Below are 25,151 nucleotides of genomic sequence, written 5' to 3'. Positions count from 1 at the left end.
ATAGGGTGTTTTTTAACACTCCTCGCCGATAAACTTGGCACTGAAATCAATGCAATGGATTGAGCTTGCTGTACTTGCCTAATAGTTCCCCACTAAAGACACCAGAAAAAATTAAGGCTGGTGCACTCAGGAGTAATTTTTAATGGTGTGCTAAGTGATGATTACTGCCAAGCAACTTCTCTGACCCTGAAAATATAATTTTACAAATGTGGTGATTGAAACTTTTTTTAAAAACTTGTTTGTTTGTGTCTTCTATCTCTCCCTCTTAATCCAGTTTGTCTTTCCCAATCTTTATTTGGCTTTCTGTACATGACTTAAATCTGATTTATACTTCCTGGTTTAGACCCTAACCCTAACTCTGCATGTCTCAGTGAGGATTCTTTAATCTGATTGGTTGAAGAGCCTTGCTGTTGCTTGCGCACATCACCAGTTACCCTATAGGATGCTGTGCTAGATCAGAGGCCGGATTTGAGCAAGTCTACTCAAAAATCTGAAAAAACTTTGTGGCCAGCTGTCACAGGTGAACAATGAGGTCGTTCCTTCGCCACTGACTGAAAAATCCAATATTTATTTATATTTATTTAGAGATACAGCACTGAAATATTGGGCTTCAGAAGATGTTGATCAGCATAGAGTTTGCTTTCCTCGGACATTTTAATATACTGCAGTGTTATTTTTAAGTTTGAGATTTAGTCTGACTTGGTGATGCTGTGCCAAAGCCATTTTTTGTCTTGCTGTTAGATGTGTGGGCCAGCATCAACATTTGATCATTAGAATGAGGATTAATAGCACTGACAATGGAAAAGATTCTTCCTGTATTTTCAGTGACAGCAGTAAGAAATCTGTAGTGAGTTGGAGCACAAATTAGACGTGCATTAGATTTGCAACATCAAAGATATTACTATATTAAGGAAGAAGGATGGAACTTGAATTTCTCTTTCAATCCTTAAAATGTCCCTAAGTGCTTCACAGCCAATTAGTTACTTTTGAAGTGTAGTTACTATTGTTACGTAGGCTTATGCAGCAGATAATTTATGTAGAACAAAGTTCAATAGGCAACATTGAGACAAATAATCAGTTAATCTGTTTTAGTGGCATTGGTTGAGATATGACTTTTGTCCAGGGCAAAGGCTATGGGCCCTGACAACATTGCAGCAACAGTTATGAAGACCTGTGCTTCAGAACTTGCCGCGCCCCTAGCCAAGCTGTTCCAGTACAGCTACAACACTGGCATCTACCCGGCAATGTGGAAAATTGCCCAGGTATGTCCTGTACACAAAAAACAGGACAAGTTTAACCTGGCTAATTACCGCCCCATCAGTCTACTCTCTATCATCAGTGGCGCCGTGTTTAGCACCGCAGCCTCACAGCTCCAACGACCCAGGTTCGATTCTGGGTACTGCCTGTGCGGAGTTTGCAAGTTCTCCCTGTGACCGCGTGGGTTTTCGCCGGGTGCTCCGGTTTCCTCCCACAGCCAAAGACTTGCAGATTGATAGGTAAATTGGCCATTATAAATTGCCCCTAGTATAGATAGGTGGTAGGGAAATTGAGGGAAGGTGTGGATGTGGTACGAATATGGGATCAATGTAGGATTAGAATAAATGGGTGGTTGATGGTCAGCACAGACTCGGTGGGCCGAAGGGCCTGTTTCAGTGCTGTATCTCTAAATAAATAAATTAAATAAATAAAGTGATGGAAGGTGTCGTCGACAGTGCAATCAAGCGGCACTTGCTTAGCAGTAACCTGCTCAGATTGGGTTCCATCAGGGCCACTCAGCTCCAGACCTCAATACAGCCTTGGTTCAAACATGGACAAAAGAGCTGAACTCCAGAGGTGAGGTGAGAGTGATTGCCCTTGACATCAAGGCAGCATTTGACCAAGTATGGCATCAAGGAGCTCTAGCAAAACTGGAGTCAATGGGAATCATGGAAAAAACTCTCCGCTGGTTGGAGTTGTACCTAGCGCAAAGGAAGATGATTGTAGTTGTTGGAGGTCAAGCATCTCAGCTCCAGGACATTACTGCAGGAGTTCCTTAGGATAGTGTCCTCGGTCCAACCATCTTCAGCTGCTTCATCGATGATCTTCCTTCAGTCATAAGGTCAGAAGTGGGTATGTTGTGCAATGAGCAGCAAATGTTCAGCACCATTCGCGATTCCTCAGATACTGAAGCAGTCTGTGTAGTAATGCAGCAAGACCTGGGCAATATTCAGGCTTGGGCTGATAAGTGGCAAGCAACATTCGTGCCACACAAGTGCCAGGCAGTGACCATCTTCAACAAGGTAAAATCTAACCATTTCCCCTTGACATTCAATGGCATTATGATCGCTGAATCCCTCACTGTCAACATCCTGGGGGTTACCATTGACCAGAAACTGAACTGGAGTAGCCATATAGGGAAATGCACAACAGAAATGTGGAGGTTGTTTAGGGAGCACTTGCTGCGACTGCTGGATAGGTTTGTCCCGATGAGGCAGGGAAGGGATGGTAGGGTGAAGGAACCGTGGATGACAAGAGATGTGGAACAGCTAGTCAAGAGGAAGAAGGAAGCTTACTTAAGGTTGAGGAAGCAAGGATCAGACAGGGCTCTAGAGGGTTACAAGGTAGCCAGGAAGGAACTGAAGAATGGACTTAGGAGAGCTAGAAGGGGACATGAAAAAGTCTTGGCGGGAAGGATTAAGGAAAATCCCAAGGCGTTCTACACTTATGTGAGGAACAAGAGAATGGCCAGAGTGAGGGTAGGGCCGATCAGGGATAGTGGAGGGAACTTGTGCCTGGAGTCGGAGGAGGTAGGGGAGGTCCTAAATGAATACTTTGCTTCAGTATTCACTAGTGAGAGGGACCTGGTTGTTTGTGAGGACAGCATGGAACAGGCTGATATGCTCGAACAGGTTGAGGTTAAGAGGGAGGATGTGCTGGAAATTTTGAATGATATGAGGACAGATAAGTCCCCGGGGCCAGTCGGGATATACCCAAGGATATTATGGGAAGCGAGGGAAGAGATTGCTGCGCCTTTGGCGATGATCTTTGCGTCTTCACTGTCCACTGGAGTAGTACCGGATGATTGGAGGGTGGCAAATGTTGTTCCCTTGTTCAAGAAAGGGAATAGGGATAACCCTGGGAATTATAGACCAGTCAGTCTTAGGTCGGTAGTGGGCAAATTATTGGAGAGGATTCTGAGAGACAGGATTTATGATTATTTGGAAAAGCATGGTTTGATTAGAGACAGTCAGCATGGCTTTGTGAGGGGCAGGTCATACCCCATATAGACTGCAGTGGTTCAAGAAGGCATCTCACCAGCACCTTCTCAAGGGCAATTAGGGATGGGCAATAAATGCTGGCCTAGCCAGCGACGCCCACATCCTAGGAACGAATAAAAAAAATCGGATGCCTGTATGCATGCAGTTATAATCACAGTTCAAGTACTTGGATAGGTACTATGGGCTAAATTTCATGGGGCCTCTGGTGTTGGGGGTTGTGGCGGGGGGCCTATAAATTTCTTCCAGGAGTAGCCTGCCACGATCCCCGACGCCGAGAAGGTCCTACCACATTTTACCGGCGGCGGTGAGGCCTCAGTGTGACCCCCCCTGCCGCTCAGCGGTGGGGCCTTCAATTACATATTAAAATCAATGGAAATCAATTTAAATCAACTTACCTTGTCCCGGCGGCTGTCCCACGACGATATTACGGCTGCCGGCTGAAAGTCCTGCGCCTTTCGAACTCTGTTCAGAGTTCCGAGGCGTGACACTGCTGGAGAGGGGTAGCAGTGAAATCTTCAGGTTGGGGGGGGTGTGGGAGCGGGGAAAACCGCTCCAATTGGTTGTGGGGATGGTGGGAATGGGTTGAGGGTCAAGTGTTCCGGAGGTGGGGGGCTTAAAGTTCGTTACTGGAAACATTGGTTTTCCGGGGATATAGGTAATTTTATTTATTGAAAATTCACTGGGGGGATGGGAGAGAGGATGCAAAGTTTGAATAAAATTTTATTTCAAAAATCTGTGCGGCGTTTAAATTTACGTGAAGGGCTTGAAGCCCTTTAAAAATGGTGCCGGCGCCTGTGCAGTGGCGCTAGACGCCGTTGCCGGGGACGGAGTGGCTGCCCCCGATGACGTAGAGGGGGCGGCAGCTCTGCCCCTCCATTTAAATGAGTCCCCACACAAAATATTGCGGGGGCTCAGCAGTGACGCATCCACATCTGAAGACCGCCGACGTCAGAACATACCGTCACAATTTGCGGCACGCTCATTAATTTCAGCCCTATAGGTCTGTCAGCAGGCACCAATGGCACCCAAATAAAGGTCAGTGTCTTTAGGAGAAAAGGATGTACAAATGTGGAGGGAAAGTACTTCCCCAAACTTCGGGCCGGGTTTGGGGACGGGGTGGGCTGGGGTTGGTGGGGGGTGGTTAAATCCCGAAAAAGTAACATTGGGTAGGGAACTTGACATGATCCCGCCCACTTTCGGATTCAGCCCGAGAGGGATGTCAGGCATGGGGAATAATGCAAACAGGCAATTAATGAATTTAATCCAGCATTCTGGGTTTAACAGCCAGCACGTGGGTTTCCTGAGCTGTCTGCAACTCGCCAGTGTCCACCAGGTGAGAACACAGCGAGGAGTACTTCTTCAGTGAAACTAACAGGCTGGGAAGCCTTCAGACAGTGAAACTGAATAGCTGCAGCCCTGCCTGGATGTGAGGCTGCTGCTCACAACACTTCTTCTGGGAGTGTGCTTTCACTGCTTGATGGGTGGTTTCCAACTTCTCGGAGGTCTGTTCACCTATGCTCTATGTTCTATGTTCTATCTTGGACTTCACTCACATTGATCAGCGCTGGGAGGAGCTTATGCACCTCTACCTTCCACCTCTGATGCAAGAACAGGCGTAGCACCAGCAGCATCAACAGCACCAGGAGCACCAGCTGCCTTCTCCTCAGCCACATGCTGCTCCACAGGACAGAGGGGATGAACATAGAGATCTAGCTCGAAGGAGATGAGACCCCCAACCCAGAGTTTACAGGCAGGAGATCAGCTCTCTCGATATGTCTGAGCACCAGTGCCTCAGGAGGCTTAGGCTTTTATTGCAGGTCGCTGCTAACATCTACTGCCTCTTGGAACAAAACCTCCTTGACTCCCACTCCCACTCCCCTGGTTCTCTGCCTGCACCCCTCCAGTTCTCTGCCTCTCCCTGGAGTTGTGCACTCCCTGCTGCAAGGAGAGAAAGCAGAGAGTTGTGAGTGTGAGAAATGGATTGTGCAGAGAGGAGGGAAGGACAACATTTGTGCTGGGTAACTGTGAGGCATGGGTGTCAATTGACACAAAGATGACAGTGAGTGTGAGTGTTGGTTGTTCTGATGGGGATGTGAGGAGGTGCCTGGAGAGAGAGGGAGGAGAGTGAAGCTGCAAGGTGTGTTCTTCTGAGGAGTGTTGTGCAGGAGAATGCCAGGAAAGTCAGAGTGTGGGGCTTGGCACCTGAGAGTGTTATGCTACTCACCTTTCCTGGCGCTGAGGTCCTTGAAGCTCTTGGGACACTGACTCCTGGATCAAGGGACCACACTCCTGCTGCTCACTTCCTCCATCACTCCCATCCATGCCTGCTTGGGTGGAGAGGCTGGCCTCTTACACCCATCCTTGGCAAACACCACCTCACCAGCTCCTCGGATCCTGCAGCAGGACCTCCAGGTAAATGTGAGAGACCCCACTGGGGGAGAACCCTTCCCAGGTTTCTTTTCCATTTCTGTGGTTGCTGAAGCCACAGAAATCAATGTATAGTTCAGTCATTCTGACCCATGTAGAGGTCCCTTTAACTAGAAATTCTTCCTTTGACAGATTCGGTGAGTCATTCTACTTGCCCTCTCTGATTGGCTAGGAAACCCTGAATTGGGATGCTAACGCGGTGGCTGAGTTAAAAAGCCATGGCAAAACATGCTTCAATTGCAAATGGGATCCTGACCCACGACTGGCCTCCCCGCCATTTGCGGGTCTATTCAGTTGCGATTCTGCCCTTTGTTCCTCTTCATCAACACAGAAGCAAGGGCAACTTAATATATTTTATTGTTGACTTAATCTTCCAAATCTTGCATTATTCTTCTGTTTCTGTAAGTGGCTTTACTCAGTGGGTATTTTAATTTCTTCTAATGCTGAATTACATTTAATGTCCAATAGAATAGAATTCACAAGAAAATACTACTGTAAGAGCTTCTTTGGCCTCCTTGTCTCGAGAGACAATGGGTAAGCACCTCGAGGTGGTCAGTGGTTTGTGGAGCAGCGGCTGGAGTGGTCGTAAAGGCCAATTCTAGAGTGACAGACTCTTCCACAGGCGCTGCAGATAAAATTGGCTGTCGGGGCTGTTACACAGTTGGCTCTCTCCTTGCACTTCTGTCTCTTTTTCTGCCAACTGCTAAGTCTCTTCAACTTGCCTCTCTTTAGCCCCGCCTTTATAGCTGTCCACTAGCTCTGGCGATCGCTGGTAACTGACTCCCACGACTTGTGGTCAGTGTCATGGGACTTCATGTCGCGTTTGCAGACATCTTTAAAGCGGAGACGTGGACGGCTGATGGGTCTGATACCAGTGACGAGCTCGCTGTACAATGCGTCCTTGGGGACCCTGCCATCTGCCATGCGGCTCACATGGCCAAGCCATCTCCAGTGCCGCTAGCTCAGTAGGGTGTATATGCTGGGGATGCTGGCTGCCTCGAGGACTTCTGCGTTGGAGATACAGTCCTGCCACCTGACGCCAAGGAATCTCCGGAGACAGCGAAGATGGAATGCGTTAAGACATCGGTCTTGGTTGGCATACGTTGTCCAGGCCTCGCTGCCATAGAGCAAGGTACTGAGGACACAGGCTTGAAACACTCGGACTTTTGTGTTCCGTGTCAGTGTGCCATTTTCCCACACCCTCTTGGCCAGTCTGGACATAGCAGCGGACACCTTTCCCATGCGCTTGTTGATTTCTGCATCGAGAGACAGGTTACTGGTGATAGTTGAGCCTAGGTAGGTGAACTCTTGAACCACTTCCGGACCGTGGTCACCGATATTGATGGATAGAGCATTTCTGACGTCCTGTCCCATGATTTTCGTTTTCTTGAGGCTGATGGTTAGGCCAAATTCGTTGCAGGCAACCGCAATCCTGTCGATGAGTCTCTGCAGACATTCTTCTGTGTGGGATGTTACTGCAGCATTGTCAGCAAAGAGGAGTTCCCTGATGAGGACTTTCCATATTTTGGTCTTCCGCTCTAAGACGGGCAAGGTTGAACAACCTGCCATCTGATCTTGTGTGGAGGAAAATTCCTTCTTCTGAAAACTTAAACGCATGTGAGAGCAGCAGTGAGAAGAAGATCCCAAACAGTGTAGGTGCGGGGAACGCAGCCCTGTTTCACACCACTCAGGATAGGAAAGGGGTCTGAAGAGGCACCGCTATGCTGAATTGTGCCTTTCATATTGTCATGGAATGAGGTGATGATACTTAGTAGCTTTGGTGGACATCCGATCTTTGCTAGTAGTCTGAAGAGACCACGTCTGCTGACGAGGTCAAAGGCTTTGGTGAGATCTTTGAAGGCAACGAAGAGGGGCATCCGTTGTTCGCGGCATTTCTCCTGTAGCTGGCGAAGGGAGAACAGCATGTCAATGTTGGATCTCTCTGCTCGATAGCTGCACTGTGCCTCAGGGTAGACATGTTCAGCCAGCTTCTGGAGCCTGTTTAAAATGACTCCAGCGAAGACTTTCCCCACTATGCTGAGCAGGGAGAGTCCACGGTAGTTGTTGCAGTCACCGCGGTCACCCTTTTTCTTATAGAGGGTGATGATATTGGCATCGCGCATGTCCTGTGATACTGCTCCCTCATCCCAGCACAGGCAAAGCAGTTCATGGAGTGCTGAGAGTATAGCAGGCTTGTCACTCTTGATTGCCATCCTTTCCAGGGGCTTTTCCACTGGCTAGAGAATCGCTGGCATTACTGAGTTCCAGTTTTGCTGGCTGTTCGTCCAGCTCATCCATGACTGACAGAGACTGGGCTGCATTGAGGGCGGTACCAGTGACAACATTTTCCCTGGAGTACAGTTCTAGGTAGTGCTCCACCCAGTGGTCCATTTGCTTGCAGTTATCGTGTCCCCTGATTTAGATTTGAGGGGGGCGATCTTCTTGATGTTTGATCCAAAAGCTCTCTTAATGCCATCATACATTCCGCTGATGTTTCTGGTGTCGGAGGCCAGCTGAATACAAGTGCATAGGTGTTGCAAGTAGTCATTTGCACAGCACCAGGCTCTTCTTTGCGTGGTGATTCTGGCGGCTTTAAGTGCTAAGAATGTTAACTCACTAGGGGCTTTCTTGTAGTTCAGCAGTGCAATGCGCTTAGCGGATATGACTGGTTCCGTCTCTTCAGAGTGAGATTTAAACCAGTCTGCATTCTGCTTCTCACATTTGCCAAAGGTGGTCATTGCTGAGTCATAGATGGCATCTCTGATGTGAGCCCACTTGGTCTCTGCATCCCCTGCAGGAGTGTTTTGAAGGGCTTTTTCTAGTGAGTTAAGAAACTTTTGTGACAGCTGTGGAAAATAAATTTTGTTAGTGTTGATGCGCGGGTGGCCCTTCTGCTTGGAGTGATGTAGCTTCTTTGGTTTGAGTCTAACTTTGCTGCACGCCAAGGAGTGGTCGGTGTCACAGTCCGCACTGTGGAAGCTGCATGTGATTTGAACACTGCTCGCCTTGTGATGATGAGGTCCAGCTAGTGCCAACAATGTGATCTTGGGTGTCTCCATGAAACCTGGTGACAGGGTTTGGTTTGAAAGAACGAGTTGGTGATGCAGAGGTTGTGATAGGTACACAACTCCAGCAGTCTCTGGGCAGGTGGGCCATGAATCATGGTCGGCCCCAACCCTGGCATTAAAGTCCCCCAGCAGGAACAAATGTTCGGTGTTAGGAATGCTACTAATGATATTATGGAGTTCCTCGTAGAACTGGTTTTTAACTTCAGGTGGGAAGCAGAGTGTTGGAGCATAGATGCTGAGTAGGTGTACTGGACCAGAGGCGGTGAGCAGTCAGATGACAGTATGCGTTCCAAGCTATTTGTAGGTGACTCTATCATGCTGAGCAAAGAGTTTCTGATGGCGAAGCCCACTCCATGCTGTCTTGGTTTTTCTGGATCCCAACCCTGCCAGTAGAAGGTGTAGTCTTGCTCTCTTAGTGATCCGCTCGCAGGGAGGCGTGTCTCCTGAAGTACTGCAGTGTCCACATTGAGTCTGTTGAGCTCCTTGTTAATGATGGCGGTCTTCCGAGAGTTGTCGATTTGTGTAAGGTCTTCCGACAGGCCAGGACACATAGTTCTGACGTTCCAGCTTGCAAAACGAAGGGCTGGTACCTTATTTCCTTTTTTTGTCGTGTTGTTTGGTGCAGTATTAGAGTCCACTTGTCAGGGAATGACCCTGAGCTCCAAGCACCAATTGAAGCAGGTGGACTGTGGTGGGACAGAACCTTTCTGACCGAGGGCTGCCCGATTTGAGGTGGGCGGTAGCTGTCCAGTGAGATGCGATGACCTCTCCCGCCGACAAAGGCAACCTGTGTCCCCCAATCTCTACACCAATTGAGTTGGACTTAAAACCCGTAACTGCTGCCTTCTGTGTTGTTTTGGTCGCTATGAGGTGACTATGGCGTGATCTCTCCATGTGCATGCCTGGGCGGAATGTATGGAGGTTGTGAGTTGCCCAAGCGTCAAAATCCCCTTCTCGGCCTTCCTAATGGGGTCCAAAGGAGTGCGGAGCATGACGTTTGGCACCAGTATGGCTGCAGGAACTGCCGGAAACATGCCAAAGGTGACACATGACCGCCTTAGGGGTTACGCTCCGGATTTTCTGTTAGGGTTTACTCCCTTAGCCTTAGTCTCTCCCGAGACGCCCACAAGGCAGTGGGATTGTTAGCTCGTATCCCTGAGCAGGGGCCTTAACAAGTAAACTGTGCGATTTCATGGAGGGAGAGGGAAGGGGAGAGGGGATGTGAGGGGGGAGGGGTGTGGGGGGGGGTGTGCGAAGGGGTAAGGGGAGAGAGGGAGGGGGTGCGAGGGGGTAGGGGGAAGGGGGTGCGAGGGGGTGAGGCTGGGGGAGAAGGGGGTATGAGGGAGGGGAGGGGAGGGGAGGGGAACGGGGTGCGTGGGGGGCAGGGGGTGGGGGGAAGGTGCTATGAGGGGGAGGGGGTGGGGGGAAAGGGAGTGTTAGGGGGTGGGGGAAGGAGATGCGAGGGGGGTGGGTTTGGGGGAAAGGGGGTGTGAGGAAGAGGAGGGGGAAGGGAGTGTGAGTGGTGGAGGTGGTGGAGGTGGTGGAGGGGAAGAGGTGCGAGGGAGGTGGGGGTTGGGGGGAAGGGGGTGTGAGGGGGGGTAGGGGTGGAGGGAAGGAGGTGCCATCCACATGTGGACCGTCCCCAGTCCGAGAACAGGAAGGCTATGCGCTCATTGTTGCCCCAGTTCGGGCACTGCAGCTCCGGCTCCGACTTGACCCCGTAGCTGCTCTGGCCGCTGGTGACGCTGGTCCTGAAGGCCGTGGCCCGGCGGCGCCAAGTCAGCTTCAGGCCGCGGGAGCTGGGCTCCTGGCTCCAGCTCCCTGCTTGCTCTAGTAGAGACCAGGCATCTCCATTGGAGGAGAATTCACTGGACTATGTAGCTTGGAATGTGGATTTGTCTCTTCCTCCCCATCAACAATAGTGAGGAAGTTGCCACTGTTCCTGCTGCTCGTGGGAGATATTGGATAAGATACCGTAAGAGCTACCAGCTGCTTATCATTCATTTAACTCCACTAAATGGCGTGGTGCATTTTTAAACTGACATGCTCTCTCAACTGCTTCAGGAAACAAAGCTTATGTAGTCACCATAGGAATGTTTTATGGGTCAGCTTAAACTTACTGTTATACCGATTTACACAGCATAGTTGTCATCCCATATCTTAATATTTAGTTACCTGTGATATTGTGTGTTCTGAAATCTACAGACAAAATTCTGAGCTTCTCATAATTCTTTCGCTCTACTTTGCACACATTAACAGGACCAAGTCCTAGGATCAAGACCCAGCTGATTGCCAGGACTTGAAAACCCACAATGAATTATAGTTTTCCAGTTTTCTCACCTCTTCTTTCTCCTGAGGTCTAGACATTGAGAATTAGTAAGTTATTTGTAATTGGGAACATCAAAACCAAATCCAATTCTGTCCTGACCCAACACCCGCTTATATTTTCTTGCAGGTGGCACTGCACAGTGATCAGTAACAGGAAGCCATTTCTTACTGCTCTCCAGCCCAGGGATACTGAGGCCATTTGTAGTAATGCTGCCAATGCTGAGATCAACGAACTCAGAATAGACCAAACATTAAACTTGGGGCCTTCCTTGAATGTATATTCAAGCAAACAGCACATTTATCCACTGAGTCTTGGGAGAATTCCTCCGTTGACACACACAATTTCCAGGTCTACCTCTCCACCACCTCGCTCAACCTCTTTACTGCCTCATGTTGTCAGACTGCTTGTATGACATCCAGGCTTGGATGAGCCACAATATCTTTTTTTTTAAAACATTTTTTATTTATTCATTCACAGGATGGGCATGTTGCTGTAAAGGCAAAAATTTATTGCCTATCCTTAGCTTCCCTTGGGAAGGTGGTAATGATGCAGCAATGATGAAGGAATGGCAATATCTGTCCAAGTCAGGATGGTGTGTGATTTGGAGGGGAACATGCAGGCGATGGTTTCCCATGAGCCTGCTGCCCTTGTCCTACTAGGTGGTAGAAGTCGCGGGTTTGGAAGGTGCTGTTGTGGAAGCCTTGGCAAATTACTGCAGTGCATCTTGTAGATGGCATACACTGCAGTCACAGTACAGTGGTGGTGGAGGCAGTGAATGATTAAGGTGGTGGATGGGGTGCTGATCAGGCAAAATGCTTTGTCCTGGTTGGTGTTGAGCTGCTTGAGTGTGATTGGAGCTGTACTCATCCAGGTAAGTGGAGAGTACTCGATCACACTCCTGATTTGTACCTTGTAGGTGGCGGAACGACTTTGGGGAGACAGGAGGTAAGAGACTTACCACAGAATTCCCAGCCTCTGACCTGCTCTTGTAGCTAAGGTATTTATGTGGCTGGTCCAATAAAGTTCCAGTCAATAGTACCCCCCCCACCCACCCCCAGGATGTTGCTGGTGGAGGATTTGAGAATAGTAATGTCATTGAATGTCAAGGGAGTTGGTTACACTCTCTTGTTAGAGATGGTCATTGCCTGGCACTTGTGTATCAGCCCAAACCTGGATGTTGTCCAGGTGCTGCAGGCACCGACTGTTCCATTGTCCGGGGAGTTGTGAATGGAACTGAACGCTATGCAATCGTCAGCAAACATCCCCACTTTTTACCTTATTATGGTAGAAGGTCATTGATGAAGCAGCTGAAGATGGTTGGGCCTGGGACACTACCCTGAGGAATGTCTGCAGTGATGTCCTGGAGTTGAGATGATTGACCTGCAACAACCGCAGCCATTTTCCTTTGTGCGAGGCATGACTCCAACCAGGAGAGTTTTCTTCTGATCCTCATTGGCTTCAATTTTGCTAAGGTTACTTGATGCTACACTTGCCATCTTGATGTCAAGGGTAGTCACTCTCACATCACCACTTTTGGAATTCAGCTCTTTTATCCATATTTGGACCAAGGTTGTAATGGGATCTAAAACTGAGCATCGGTGAGCAGGTTGTTGGCACTAAGTGCCGCTTGATTACTTGACAGGGGCGGAAATCAGTCGGACCTGTGTGGGAGCACCTAGAACCGGGAGCAGATAAATTCAGCACCAGGCTCAGGGCCTTCACTTATCTTCAGGTGTGGAGAGCCGTTGGACCTGTGTGGGAGCACCTAGAACCGGGAGCGGATAAATTCAGCACCAGGCTCGGGGCCTTCACTTACCTTAAGGAGCGGAGAGCAGTCGGACCTGTGTGGGAGCACCTAGAACCGGGAGCGGATAAATTCAGCACCAGGCTTGGGGCCTTCACTTACCTTCAGGAGCGGAGAGCAGTCGGACCTGTGTGGGAGAACCTAGAACCGGGAGCGGATAAATTCAGCACCAGGCTCGGGGCCATCACTTACCTTCAGGAGCAGAGAGTAGTTGGACCTGTGTGGGAGTTGGTGGATGCTGACTGAGTTTGAAAAAAATAATTCGAACAGTCACATCACAGGAAAGCTGTAAGGTGATTGGTTGGTGAGTAACTGCTGTTAGGGAGTATCAGTAAATAACTAAAGTAAAGAGAACGGTAAGGTCTGCAGTTTTTTTAATATAATAAGTAGTGTTGTTTTAGGGAATCAAGGTCCCTAGTGTAAATAATTTCTAATTTTTGAGTAATTTAAGGGAGTAAATTAAGGGTAAGTCATGGTAGGACAGCTGGCAGTGTGGAGTGCCCCTCCTGTGCAATGTGGGAAGTCAGGGACACTTCCAGTGTCCAGGGCAAACGTGTGCAGGAAGTGTCTCCAGCTATAGCTACTGAAAATCTGTGTTTTGGATCTGGAGCAGCGGCTGGGGACACTGTGGAGCATCCGCGAGGCTGAGATCATCATGGATAGCACGTACAGGGAGGTGGTCACATCGCAGGTAAAGACTGCTTAGGCTGAAAGGGAATGCTGACCTCCAGGCAGAGTAGAAGAACTAAGCAGGTAGTGCAGGAGTCCCCTGGGTCCATCTCCCTCTCTAACAGATTTTCCCCTTTGACTACTGTTGGGGGAGATACCTTCTCAGGGGAATACAGCAAGAGCCAAGTCACCAGGGGTGGCTCAGCTGTACAGGAGGGGAGGAAAAAGAGTGGGAGAGCTATAGTGATGGGGGATTCTATTGTAAGGCGTGCAGATAGGCGTTTCTGTGCCTGCATGTGTGACTCCAGGATGGTATGTTACCTCCCTGGTGCTAGGGTCAAGGATGTCATGGAGTGGTTGCAGGACATTCTGAAGGGGGAGGGTGAACAGTCAGAGGTCATGGTTCACATTGCTACCGACGACGTAGGTAGAAAGAGGGATGATGTCCTACAACAAGAATTTAGGGAGCTAGGTAGCAGATTAAAAAGCAGGACCTCAAAGGTTGTAATCTCCGGATTACTCCCAGTGACACGTGCCAGTGAGTATAGGAATAGGAGGATAGAGCAGATGAATGCGTGGCTGAAGAGATGGTGCAGGAGGGAGGGCTTTAGATTCCTGGATCACTGGGTCTGTTTCTGGCGAAGGTGGGAACTGTACAAGTCAGACGGGTTGTACCTGAACCAGAGCGAGACCAACATCCTTGCAGGAAGGTTTGCTAGTGCTGTTGGGGGGCGGTTTAAACTAATTTGGCAGGGGTGTGGGATACAGAGTGGAGGTACAGTAGGGGGTGATGCACAGCCAAACATAGAAGAGAAACTAAGTCAGTCTGAAAGGCAGAGCAAGTGTAGACCTGCTAAGGCACAAGCGAATAATGCAAAGCAGGATTGCATCTATTTTAATGCAAGGAGTCTTACAAGTAAGGCAGATGAATTGAGGGCATTGATTAACACATGGGGATATGATATTATTGCTATCACAGAGACATGGTTGAGGGAAGGGCAGGACTGGCAACTTAATATTCGAGGGTATAGAATCTTTGGCGTGACGGGGAGGGTGGGGTGGGAGTGGGGGTGTAAAAGAGGAGATGGCATTGCACTATTGATCAAAGAGTCAATTACTGCAGTAAGGAGGGATGATATCTTAAAAGGTTCCTCAAATGAGGCCATATGGGTAGAACTTAAAAACAAAAAGGGGGCAATCACTTTGCTGGGAGTGTACTACAGGCCTCCAAACAGTCAGGGAGAGATAGAGGAGCAGATATGTAGGCAGTTCTCAGAGAGGTGTAAAAATAATAGGGTAATAATAAAAGGGGATTTCAACTTCCCCAATATTAACTGGGATAGTCTTGGTGCAAAAAATTTAAAGGGGGCGGAATTCTTAAAGTGCATCCAGGAGAGCTTTTTGAGCCAAAACGTAGAAAGTCCGACAAGAGAAGGGGCGGTACTGGACCTAATCTTAGAGAATGAAGCCAGAGAAGTGGGAGAAGTGTCAGTGGGAGAGCATTTTGAGGATAGTGACCATAACTCTGTAAGACTTAAAAGGACAAAGTGGACCGGGAGCAGCTATTTGTAGGAAAGTCTACATCAGACCAGTGGGAGTCATGCAAAAAGGAAATAGTGAGAGTTCAGGGCCAACATGTTCTCGTAAAGGTGAAGGGTAGGACCATCAAGTCCAGGGAACCCTGGATGTCAAGGGATATGATGGATTGGATAAGGTAAAAAAAGGAGGCTTATGGCAGATTCAGAGGGCTGAAAACAGCGGAGGCCCTAGAAGAGTATAGAAAGTGTGTGTGGGGTGGGGGGGGGGTTACTTAAAAAAGTAATTCGAGAGTGAAGTGGGGTGGGGTGGGGGGGGGTGGTGGTGACAAAACACTGGCGGGCAAGATAAAGGAAACTCCCAAGGCGTTTTATAAGTATATTAAGGGCAAGAGGATAACCAGGGAAAGAGTAGGGCCCATTAAGGACCAGAGTGGCAATCTGTGTGTGGAGCCGGAGGACGTAGGTGAGGTTTTAAATGATTACTTTTCATCTGTGTTCACTATGGAAAAGGATGATGTAGGTGTAGAGATCAGGGAGGGGATTGTGATATACTTGAACAAATTAGCATTGAAAGGGAGGAGGTATGAACTGTTTTAGTGGGCATAAAAGTGGATGAATCCCCAGGCCCAGATGAGATGTATCCCAGGTTGCTATGTGAGGCAAGGGAGGAGATTGCAGGGGCTCGGACACAAATTTTCAAATCCTCTCTGGCCACAGGAAAGGTGCCAGAGGACTGAGGACAGTGAATTATTCGAGAATGGTAGTAGGGATAAACTAGGTAATTCCAGGCCAATGAGTCTAGCATCAGTGGTAGGGAAACTATTGGAAAACATTCTGAGGGACAGGGTTAATCCCCACTTGGAGAGGCAGGGATTAATCAAGGATAGTCAGCATGGCTTTCTCGGGGAGATCATGTCTAACAAATTTGATTGAATTTTTCAAGGAGGTGACTAGATGTGTGGATGAGGGTAAAGGAGTTGATGTAGTCTACATGGACATCAGTAAGGCTTTTGATAAGTCCCGCATGGGAGATTGGTCAAGAAGGTAAGAGCCCTATGGGATCCAGGGCGATTTGGCAAATTGGATCCAGAATTGGCTTAGTGGCAAGAGGCAGAGGGTGATGGTCGAGGGTTGTTTTTGCGATTGGAAGCCTTTGACCAGTGGTATACCGCAGGGATTGGTGCTGTGACCCTTGCCATTTGTAGTGTACATTAATGATTTAGACGTGAATATGGGAGGCATGATCAGTAAGTTCGCAGATGACACGAAAATTGGTGGCACACAAATACGTAACACGTGAATAGTGAGGAGGATAGCCTTAGATTACAGGATGATATAGATGGGCTGGTAAGATGGGCCGAGCAGTGGTAAATGGAATTTAATCCTGAGAAGTGTGAGGTGATGCATTTTGGGAGGACTAACAAGGCAAGGGAATATACAATGGATGGTAGGACCCTCGGAAGTACAGAGGGTCAGAGGGACCTTGGTGTACTTGTCCATAGATCACTGAAGGTAGTAGCACAGGTACATAAGCTGGTTAGGAAGGCATATGGGATACTAGTCTTTATTAGCCGAGTCTTAGAATATAAGAGCAGGGAGGTTATGCTGGAGCTGTATAAAATGCTAGTTAGGCAACTGTGTACAGTTCTGGTCGCCACACTATGGAAGAATGTGATTGCATTGGAGAAGGTGCAGAGGAGATTCACCAGGATGTTGCCTGGGCTGGAGCATTTCAGCTATGAAGAGAGACTGGCTGGGCTAGGGTTGTTTTTTTTAGAGCAAAGAAGGCTAAGGGGGGGGGGGGGGGACCTGATTGAGGTATAAAAAATTATGAGGGGCATAGATAGGGTAGCTGGGAAGAAACTTTTTCCCTAAGCGGAGGTGTCAATAAATTTAAGGTAAGGTGCAGGAGGTTTAGAGGGGATTTGAGGAAGTACTTTTTTATCCAGAGGGTGGTTGGAATCTAGAACACTGCCTGAAGGGGTGGTAGAAGCAGGAACCCTCACAATATTTATGACGTCTTTAGATGAGCACTTGAAATGTCATAGCATACAAGGCTACGGGCCAAGTGCTGGAAAATGGGATTAGAATTGATCGGCTTGATGGCCAGCGCGGACATGGTGGGCCGAAGGGCCTGTTTCTGTGCTGTATAACTCTATGACTCTACGATATCTTCCATCATTTTGCTGATGATGGACCAGTAATTGACTAGTTTGGATTTGCCCTGCTTTTTGTGGACAGGACATAGCTGGTCAAATTTCCACCACAGGTAGTTGCCAGTGTTTGTGGTTGCACTGGAACAGCTTGGCTAGCGGCGTAGCTAGTTCCAGAGAACAGATTTTTAGCAATACAGCCGGGGTGTTGTCGGGGCCCATAACATTTCTCCAGCTAAATATTGAGAACAAAACCATCACCTTGAACAATCTCTGCCAGCTTGCCACCCACTCCAACCCCTCCCTATCTACTGCTTCAGGCTGAACCTGGCAGCTCGCAAGCTCAGCGTTCTATTTGACCCTGAGTTGAGCTTCCTACTGCTTATCTTCTCCATTATAGGAGATCATCTACTTCCACCTCTGCCACAATCTCTAAATCAGATCATCTGCCACTGAGACTGCATTTTTGTCGCCTCCACACTTGATTGACTGTTTCAATGCTCTCCAGGCTGACCTCCAATCTTCCATCAATTTCAGTTCATCCAATACTTTGCTGCTTCTATCCTATTCTGCACCAAGTTACAGTTGCCCAACATCTTTGTCTTTGCTGACCCAATGCCTCACATTTAAAATTCTCATCATTGTGTTTAATCCCTCTTGGGTATTAGCCATTCCTCGTTCTGTAACCTTCACCAGTGCTAGACTTTGCAACCCCCCCCCCCCCCCCCTCCAACCCCCAAACTTTCCATTTATCTGACTCTGGCACCTTGTACAGCCATCCTCTTTACCCCGCTGTTGGTGTCCATACCTTCAGCTGATGAATCCCTACGCTCTGGAATCTACTCCCTCAATCCTTCCATCCCACCACTTTCCTTTCCTCTTCCAAAATCCTCAATAAACCCCACCTTTTATGACTTTATTAATTTCTCAATGAATACAACTGCTCATTGTTGTCCTGGAACAGCACTCATTTTAGGACTGTGGACCAGTAATGATAATGAAGTGCTTATTAGCCAGTTCATAAATTTCACACTTCCGTCTTGGCCACATCACACTTTACACAGACTTGGCACAAATATTGAGAAACCTGCTATAACTATACCGTATGACCCCTTAGCTTCTTCCGACCCTGAACATAAAACATAGGTTAGTCTGCAGTACTTCATAGAAAATACTTAATTCTTAATGTGTGATCACTTCATTCCTTTTGTGCATAATATTTAAATTGTTCATTGATATATAATAGATTATTTGTCAAAATAAAGTTATTTTTATGTAAATTGACCTGAAACATTAACTGTTTCTCTCTCCAGAGATGCTGCCAGACGCCAGACCTGCTGAATAGTTCCAGCTTTTTCTGTTTTTATTTCCGATTTCCAGCATCTGTAGTACTTTGCTTTTGCATTGCTGAAATATGGGGTTTAGCACACTGCTGGTTTCCCAGGTTCTGTCAGCACTTGGAGCAGAACAGGTCTCATAACATGCAGAAAAGGCACTGGGTCTGGCAACACTCATTTGTCGGAAATTTCTGCAGACATTAAATTGCTGCTTTAATCATATTTTTATTTTCAACTAGTCTAGCTGTCAGCAATATTTGCATCACTTGGAGAGTGGGCAGGAGCTGCAGAGTTTGAATACAGCATTGTTGTCAATTATAAATACTTTTGGAATTTATGTGGAACCATTATTTATCTGGCTCTGTCATGTTTAAATTTCTCAAATCTGTCTCCTGATCAGAGTTGGCGGGAATGACATCAGAGACTGTGGGCGGAAGTGGGAGCTGGAGGGGGATTTGTTGGCAGTGTTCATACACATATGCTGGCATAGGGAGGGAGAGGGAAGGCAGGGACAGTTCCTCCTGAACCCAAACAAATCCTCCCAAATAGCAAAAAATAAAACTTACCATCATTTCTTGTGGGAACTTTGCCACTTCCTGCCAGGTTTCTTTGAAACCTTTGCCACCAGCTGGGCCTCCATTCCATTTTCCAGTAAAACCGGCACATTTTAATTAGGCCCCCTGCCTGTTTGGTGGGAGCCTTGGCCGACTCGAAAGTTAGTGAAGCTAAAAAGGTGCCAGGCAGGAGGCTGTTAGAATCATCCTGACAGAAAATGGTTGACAGAAATAGGTGTGACAGGAAAGTGTTACAAAAGTAGTGTTATTTGACAGGAAATGTGTACATGTGCAAGACGTTTCATATTCAATCAACAATAAATAGATGGATATTCTTATGTAATGGTAAACAGAAAAACTACAGTGAATTACATTTTCCAAATGAAAAGAACGACTTGAATGAAGTTCAAAAATCCAGTGGTTCACAAATAGCAATAAACCTCAGTAGTTCTAACATCAACAGGACCATGACCTCTGAATAACAGACTGAACTAAATAAATTGTTTATGCACATATTTGCAATTGACTCTTTATGGAGACTTTACTTGATCATTCTCTGTAATAATCACTAGATCTCTGAAATTTGTTACGATCATTATTTTCTTTGATAATTGCATGTGCTTGAAAAGATGCTTTTATTAAGTTTGCAGTACCATGCAATTTGCAGACAATTTCCAATTATGATACTGTTGTTTACACCTGTCTTGGCAGTAAGAGTAATATAAACCATGATATGATATTGTGATATGGGAGATCTCCACAGCAGCAGTCTCATCCACATAGTAAGGCAGCCAGTACTAAATAATTTGCATAATTATAATTGGGACATTGCTAATCTGTCACAGTTCATAGGGTTTCTGCAGAAGGCATTGCTTCTTTGCAATGCTATGACCTTATGATGTTTTCTCTTTGTTTAAAAAATGGCCAAGTGGAAGTCCCCAAGCCAGACCCTCCAGTTGTGGGTAAAGTGACCCATCACAGTATTGAACTTTACTGGAACAAACACCACCATTTGCAAGGGTATGAAGCATCCAATCGAGGACTATGTTTTTCAATTGAAGAGGAGGACATTAAAACACAAACATATAGCAACATATACACGTAAGTAATTCAACTTTTTAAAATCATCATTACCTCTATCCCCCATAAAAACTCTTGATATATTGCAACCCTGATATATAAATGTTTATCTCTCACTGGTAGAGGATACATTTTGTTTGTTTAGAACAACATATTACTGAGGGATTTACTGTATTTTTATGTTCAAAATAATATGCAGCATAAAATGAAAGCTGAGAAACTGGTGGATATACAGCTTGTGCACAGCCAGTTCTTTTTTGTTTCTTACCTCTGTGTGATATCTGAAAAAGCTTCCTACTAAGCTGTTCCTGACTGTTAAATCTGTCTGTCACTGCATCTATAATCCTTGCCAGACAACACCCTTTGTACCTCACATACAGCTGTATTTGGAAAACACAGTAATTTCAAAAAATAGCAGTAGAGTTGGAATTTCAGATGATTCTGAAATTAGGAAAAGTCAAAATTAAGCCCTTAACATTACTGTCAGAGTTGCATTATGTTTTCTGTTACTTGTAGTGTCATCAATGCAATATTGGAAGATGGAACACTGAGCAGGATAGAATGAGCAGCTGTGCCATCATCAGGTTATGACAATGAGTGACAATATGACCTAAATGGTACACAATAAAACAGACTCAGTGCAAGCTGACATTAGACTGTAAGATTTCAGCACATAATCTAGGCCGGTGCTTTAGTGCAGCACTGAGGGAGTTTCCCGATCCAATCTGGAGTCAGACAGGGCTGTCCTCTCTCCCCTGTCTTGTTTGTTTGCTGTATTGAACCCTTTGCTAAATCTATTAGGAAGGATGCGAGCATAAGAGGGGTGACAATCCCAGGCAGTGGAGGCATCAGGTTAAAACCTCCCTGTACATGGATGACGTCGCCGTATTCTGCTCAGACCCACTGTCTGTGCGCAGACTGATGAGCATCTCCAACCAGTTCGAACTGGCCTCTGGAGCCAAAGTTAACTACGGCAAGAGCAAGGCCATATTCTTTGGGAACTGGGCTGACCGATCCTTTGCCCCTTCACCTTCAGGTTAGGCTACCTGAAGGTGCTGGGGATATGGTTCGGAAGGGCCGGGGCGTGCACCAATATCTGGAAGGAGCGAGTAGCCAGGGTACAACACAAGCTGAGCATGTGGGAGCAGCGATCTCTCTCCATTATGGGTAAGAGCCTGGTCATCAGGTGCGAGGCGCTCATGTTGTTGCTGTACGTGGCGCAGGTCTGGCCCATACCCCACTCCTGTGCTGTGGCAGTCACCCAAGCCATTTTCTGCTTCATCTGGGGATCCAAAATGGACCGGGTCCGGAGGGACACGATGTTCAAACCTCTGGATAAGAGTGGGAAAAATGTACCCAACATCACCCTAATCCTGATGACTACCTTCGTGTGCGGCTGCATCAAGCTGTGTGTAAACCTCCAGTATGCAATCTCCAAGTGTCACTACGCGCTGAGGTTCTATCTGACCCCAGTGTTGCGAAGGATGGGCCTGGTCACATTGCCGCAGAACGCTCCATCCAGTTGGACTGTGCCGTACCACCTATCCTTCATGGAAAAGTTTCTGCAGAAAAACACTTTTGACCTCCAATCCATCAGGCAATGGTCTGCATGGAATGTCCTCAAGGCCCTACGGGAAAAAGAGATGGTGGATCCTGTTGGATGGTTCCCCGAGCAGACTGCCAAAGTCATTTGGTGGAATGCCTCATCACCAGAATTTTCAAACAAGCACCAAGATGTAGCTTGGCTGGTGGTGAGAAGAGCCCTCCCCATCAGATCCTTCCTGCACGCCCGAAGTCTCAACCCCTCTGCACAAGGGACGCACACCGAGATAAACAACAACTGCTGCTGGAGGACTATCAATTCGGTGAAAGACACCCTTTGGTCTGCCTGAAACTTGCTGATCTTCCAGCGCAAAGAGTTGTCCACGACCGAATGTTGCAGATTGGCACATTCCAAGGTCCAGGACTAAGTGCTGAGGGACGCACTAAAGCTTGGGGCAGCCGCAGAAAAGGCTGAATGGGAAAAGACCACTGAGTAAGGTCCTCCCACCAAGATGAACTGAGGGGCTGGATCCATGGAAAACCCTTCGAACTGTATCTGGAAAATCTTTGTTTGCTGTAAAATGTACATGGCATGAAAAATGAAATGGAAGTGTTGTGAGGCAACTCACTCCTGTATTGAAGGAAACTGATCGCCTTTGCACTGTTTGTATTTTTTGACTTAATGTTGTTTGGAACTGTTTTGTAATGTACTTTTTACAGATTTTTATGAATAAAGTATATTTTGGAAATTAAAAAAAAGCAGCAGTGAGGGAGTGCTGCATTGTCAGAAATGCTATATTTTAATGAGACATTAAATTGAAACCCTGAGCTCATTCAGGTGGATATAAAAGATTTTTGCCCGAAGAAAGCAGTTCCCTGAGTGTCTTTGCCAACATTCATCGCAACCAAATCCACCAAAGTAGATCTCATAGATATTTGTGGGACCTTGCTGTGTGCAAATTGACTGCCGTGGAGGTTAAATACTGACACAGACTGGTTGAGCTGGATCGCCTGTTTCTGTGTTGTAACTTTTATGTAAATATTTATACCTTTAAAGACAGTTACTGTAGTATTTGCATTCTACCAATAGATGTCACTAATTCCCCGATAAATACTGGACTATAATTACAGACTATTCCCAAAGTCTGCCAAAGATAATAATAATAGTTCTTAGATTTGTTTTTGGGGAAGTGGAATTTACAGATCAAGGTTTTGTACTTTGGATACACAGTGCCAACTTTAGGTCAGATACAGTATGGCCAAAAGAAACAAATGATCCTACCAAAAAATTGTTAAAAATTGGACAGTATACCTCTCTATCATATTACCATTGTTGAGTACGACACATTTCATCTCAAGATCCTTTGAAATATCCTATATCAGGCTTTGTCAGTGGAAAAATCCCCACTTTAAAAGTGCCTTAGGGCAATACATATTATTCCCGTAGGTGGCACTATGACTCACTTGGATAAATATGGATTAATTCAGGAAAGCCAGCATGGATTTGGTAAAGGCAAATCATGTTTAACTAACTTGATTGAGTTTTTTAAAATGTAATAACAGAGGGATGATGTGGATAATGTAGTTGATCTTGTGTACATAGACTTCCCAAAGGCGTTTGATAAAGTCCCACATAACAGGTTTGTCAGCAAAGTTAAAGCCCATGGAATAAAAGGGACAGTAGCAGCATGGATATGAAGTTGGCTGGGTGACAGGAAACAGAGTGGTGAACAGTTTTTTGGACAGGAGGAAAATGTACAGTGGGGTTTCCCAAGGGCCAGTACTAGGACCACTGCTTTTCTTGATCTATATTAATGACCTAGATTTGGGTGTGCAGGGATCAATTTCAAAATTTGCAGATGACACAAAACTTGGAACTATTGTGAACAATGAGAAGGATAGTGATAGATTTCAAGAGGACATGGTCAGGTTGGTGGAATGAGCAGACACATGGTAGATCAACATTTAATGCAGATAAGTGTGAAGTGATACATTTTGGTAGGAAAATAAAGGGTCCAATTCTAAATGGGTGCAGGAACAGAAGGACCTGGAGTTTATGTGCACAAATCGTTGAAGGTGGCAGAGCAGGTTGAGAAAGTGGTAAACAAGGCATACGGGATCTATGCTTTATAAATAGAGGCAGAGAGTACAGAAGCAAGGAGGTTGAGATGAACCTTTATAAAACACTGTTTCGGCCTGAACTAGAGTATTATGTCCAATTCTGGAACCAATGCTTTAGGAATGCTGTGAAAGCATTAGAGAGGGTGTAGAAAAGACTTAGGAGAATGGTTCTGGGGATGAGGGACTTCAGTTGCATAGATAGATTAGCAAAGCTGGGGCTATTCTTCTTAAAGAAGAGAAGATTGAGATGAGATTTGATGGAAGTGTTCAAAATCATGAAGGGACAGAGCAGACGGGGAGAAACTGTTCCCATTGTCGGAACAGTCAAGAACCAGGGGACACCGATTTAAAATGAATGGCAAAAGAACCAAAGGTGACATGAGGAAAAACATTTTTTTCATGCAGCATGTGATTAGGATTTGGTCTGTACTGTCTGAGAGTGTTATGGAGGAAGATTCATTAGAGGCTTTCAAGAGGAAATTGGATAATTATTGTAGAGAAAAATATTGCAGAACTACGGGAAAAGAATGGGGAAGTGGGAGTAGCTGAGTTGTTCTTGCAGAGATTAGAATTAATAAATTGGAATCCACCCTGCCCACCACTGACAGTAAAAACCAGGCCTGGCTAGGAAAGATGAGGAGTTTAGTTCTCCTCCCTCCCCTCCCACTGAGAATGAGGAGGGGTGACAAAGGACAGAAAGATAGGACCAGCTGGGGCCCCATGAAAAGGGTTGGTTTGGTACCTCTTAACTTTACTGGGCAATTATACTGAATAGTACCTACTTAATCTGGTGTCAAATCTGCACATGTACCGTCTTGAAAAAAACATGCTTGCGATAGGTAGTACGAAAATAATCCCAAAATGACCACAGATCAGCTATTGCCATTGTAGGTATCCTTTAACTGGACTAACTTGAAGCCTTGTGTAAATGTACGGGCCGCACAAACCTCATGCCACTCCTGGGGAAAGGGAGAAGAGGGAGGGGGAAAGTAGAAGGAAGAAGGAAGCAGGAGAGTAAGATAGGAAGGAAGGAGAGAGAGAATGAGGATGGATGGGAAGGAGAGAGGATGGCATTAGTGCTGTTATTAACCTGTACAATGTTAAAAGTCTTGTCATTAGTTACAGTACCCTTTATTGCTACTGCATTCACATGTACTCCACCACAGAAACACTAGGTGGCAGCATAAGAATGCATGAACTTTAATCACAGGATCTTATTATGAAAAGTTGAGGTGCTTCAAAAATTAAAAGATCAATGTCGAATATATAAAG

The 25,151-nt window shown here is 46.5% G+C and overlaps 1 protein-coding gene across 1 annotated transcript in view; it reads left to right on the top strand.

The window, feature by feature from the left end:
- Nucleotides 1-25,151, top strand: part of fank1 (fibronectin type III and ankyrin repeat domains 1) — a 62,149-nt gene that overhangs the window by 1,922 nt on the left and 35,076 nt on the right. The window contains exon 2 of the mRNA XM_068052749.1: nt 20,066-20,237. Within this exon, the coding sequence (XP_067908850.1) occupies nt 20,066-20,237 (172 nt within the window). The remainder of the gene's footprint in view (nt 1-20,065; nt 20,238-25,151) is intronic.

Source organism: Heterodontus francisci, chromosome 20 (genome assembly GCF_036365525.1).
Source record: "Heterodontus francisci isolate sHetFra1 chromosome 20, sHetFra1.hap1, whole genome shotgun sequence".
NCBI lineage: Eukaryota > Metazoa > Chordata > Chondrichthyes > Heterodontiformes > Heterodontidae > Heterodontus > Heterodontus francisci.
This window is presented reverse-complemented; position numbering and strand designations above follow the sequence as displayed.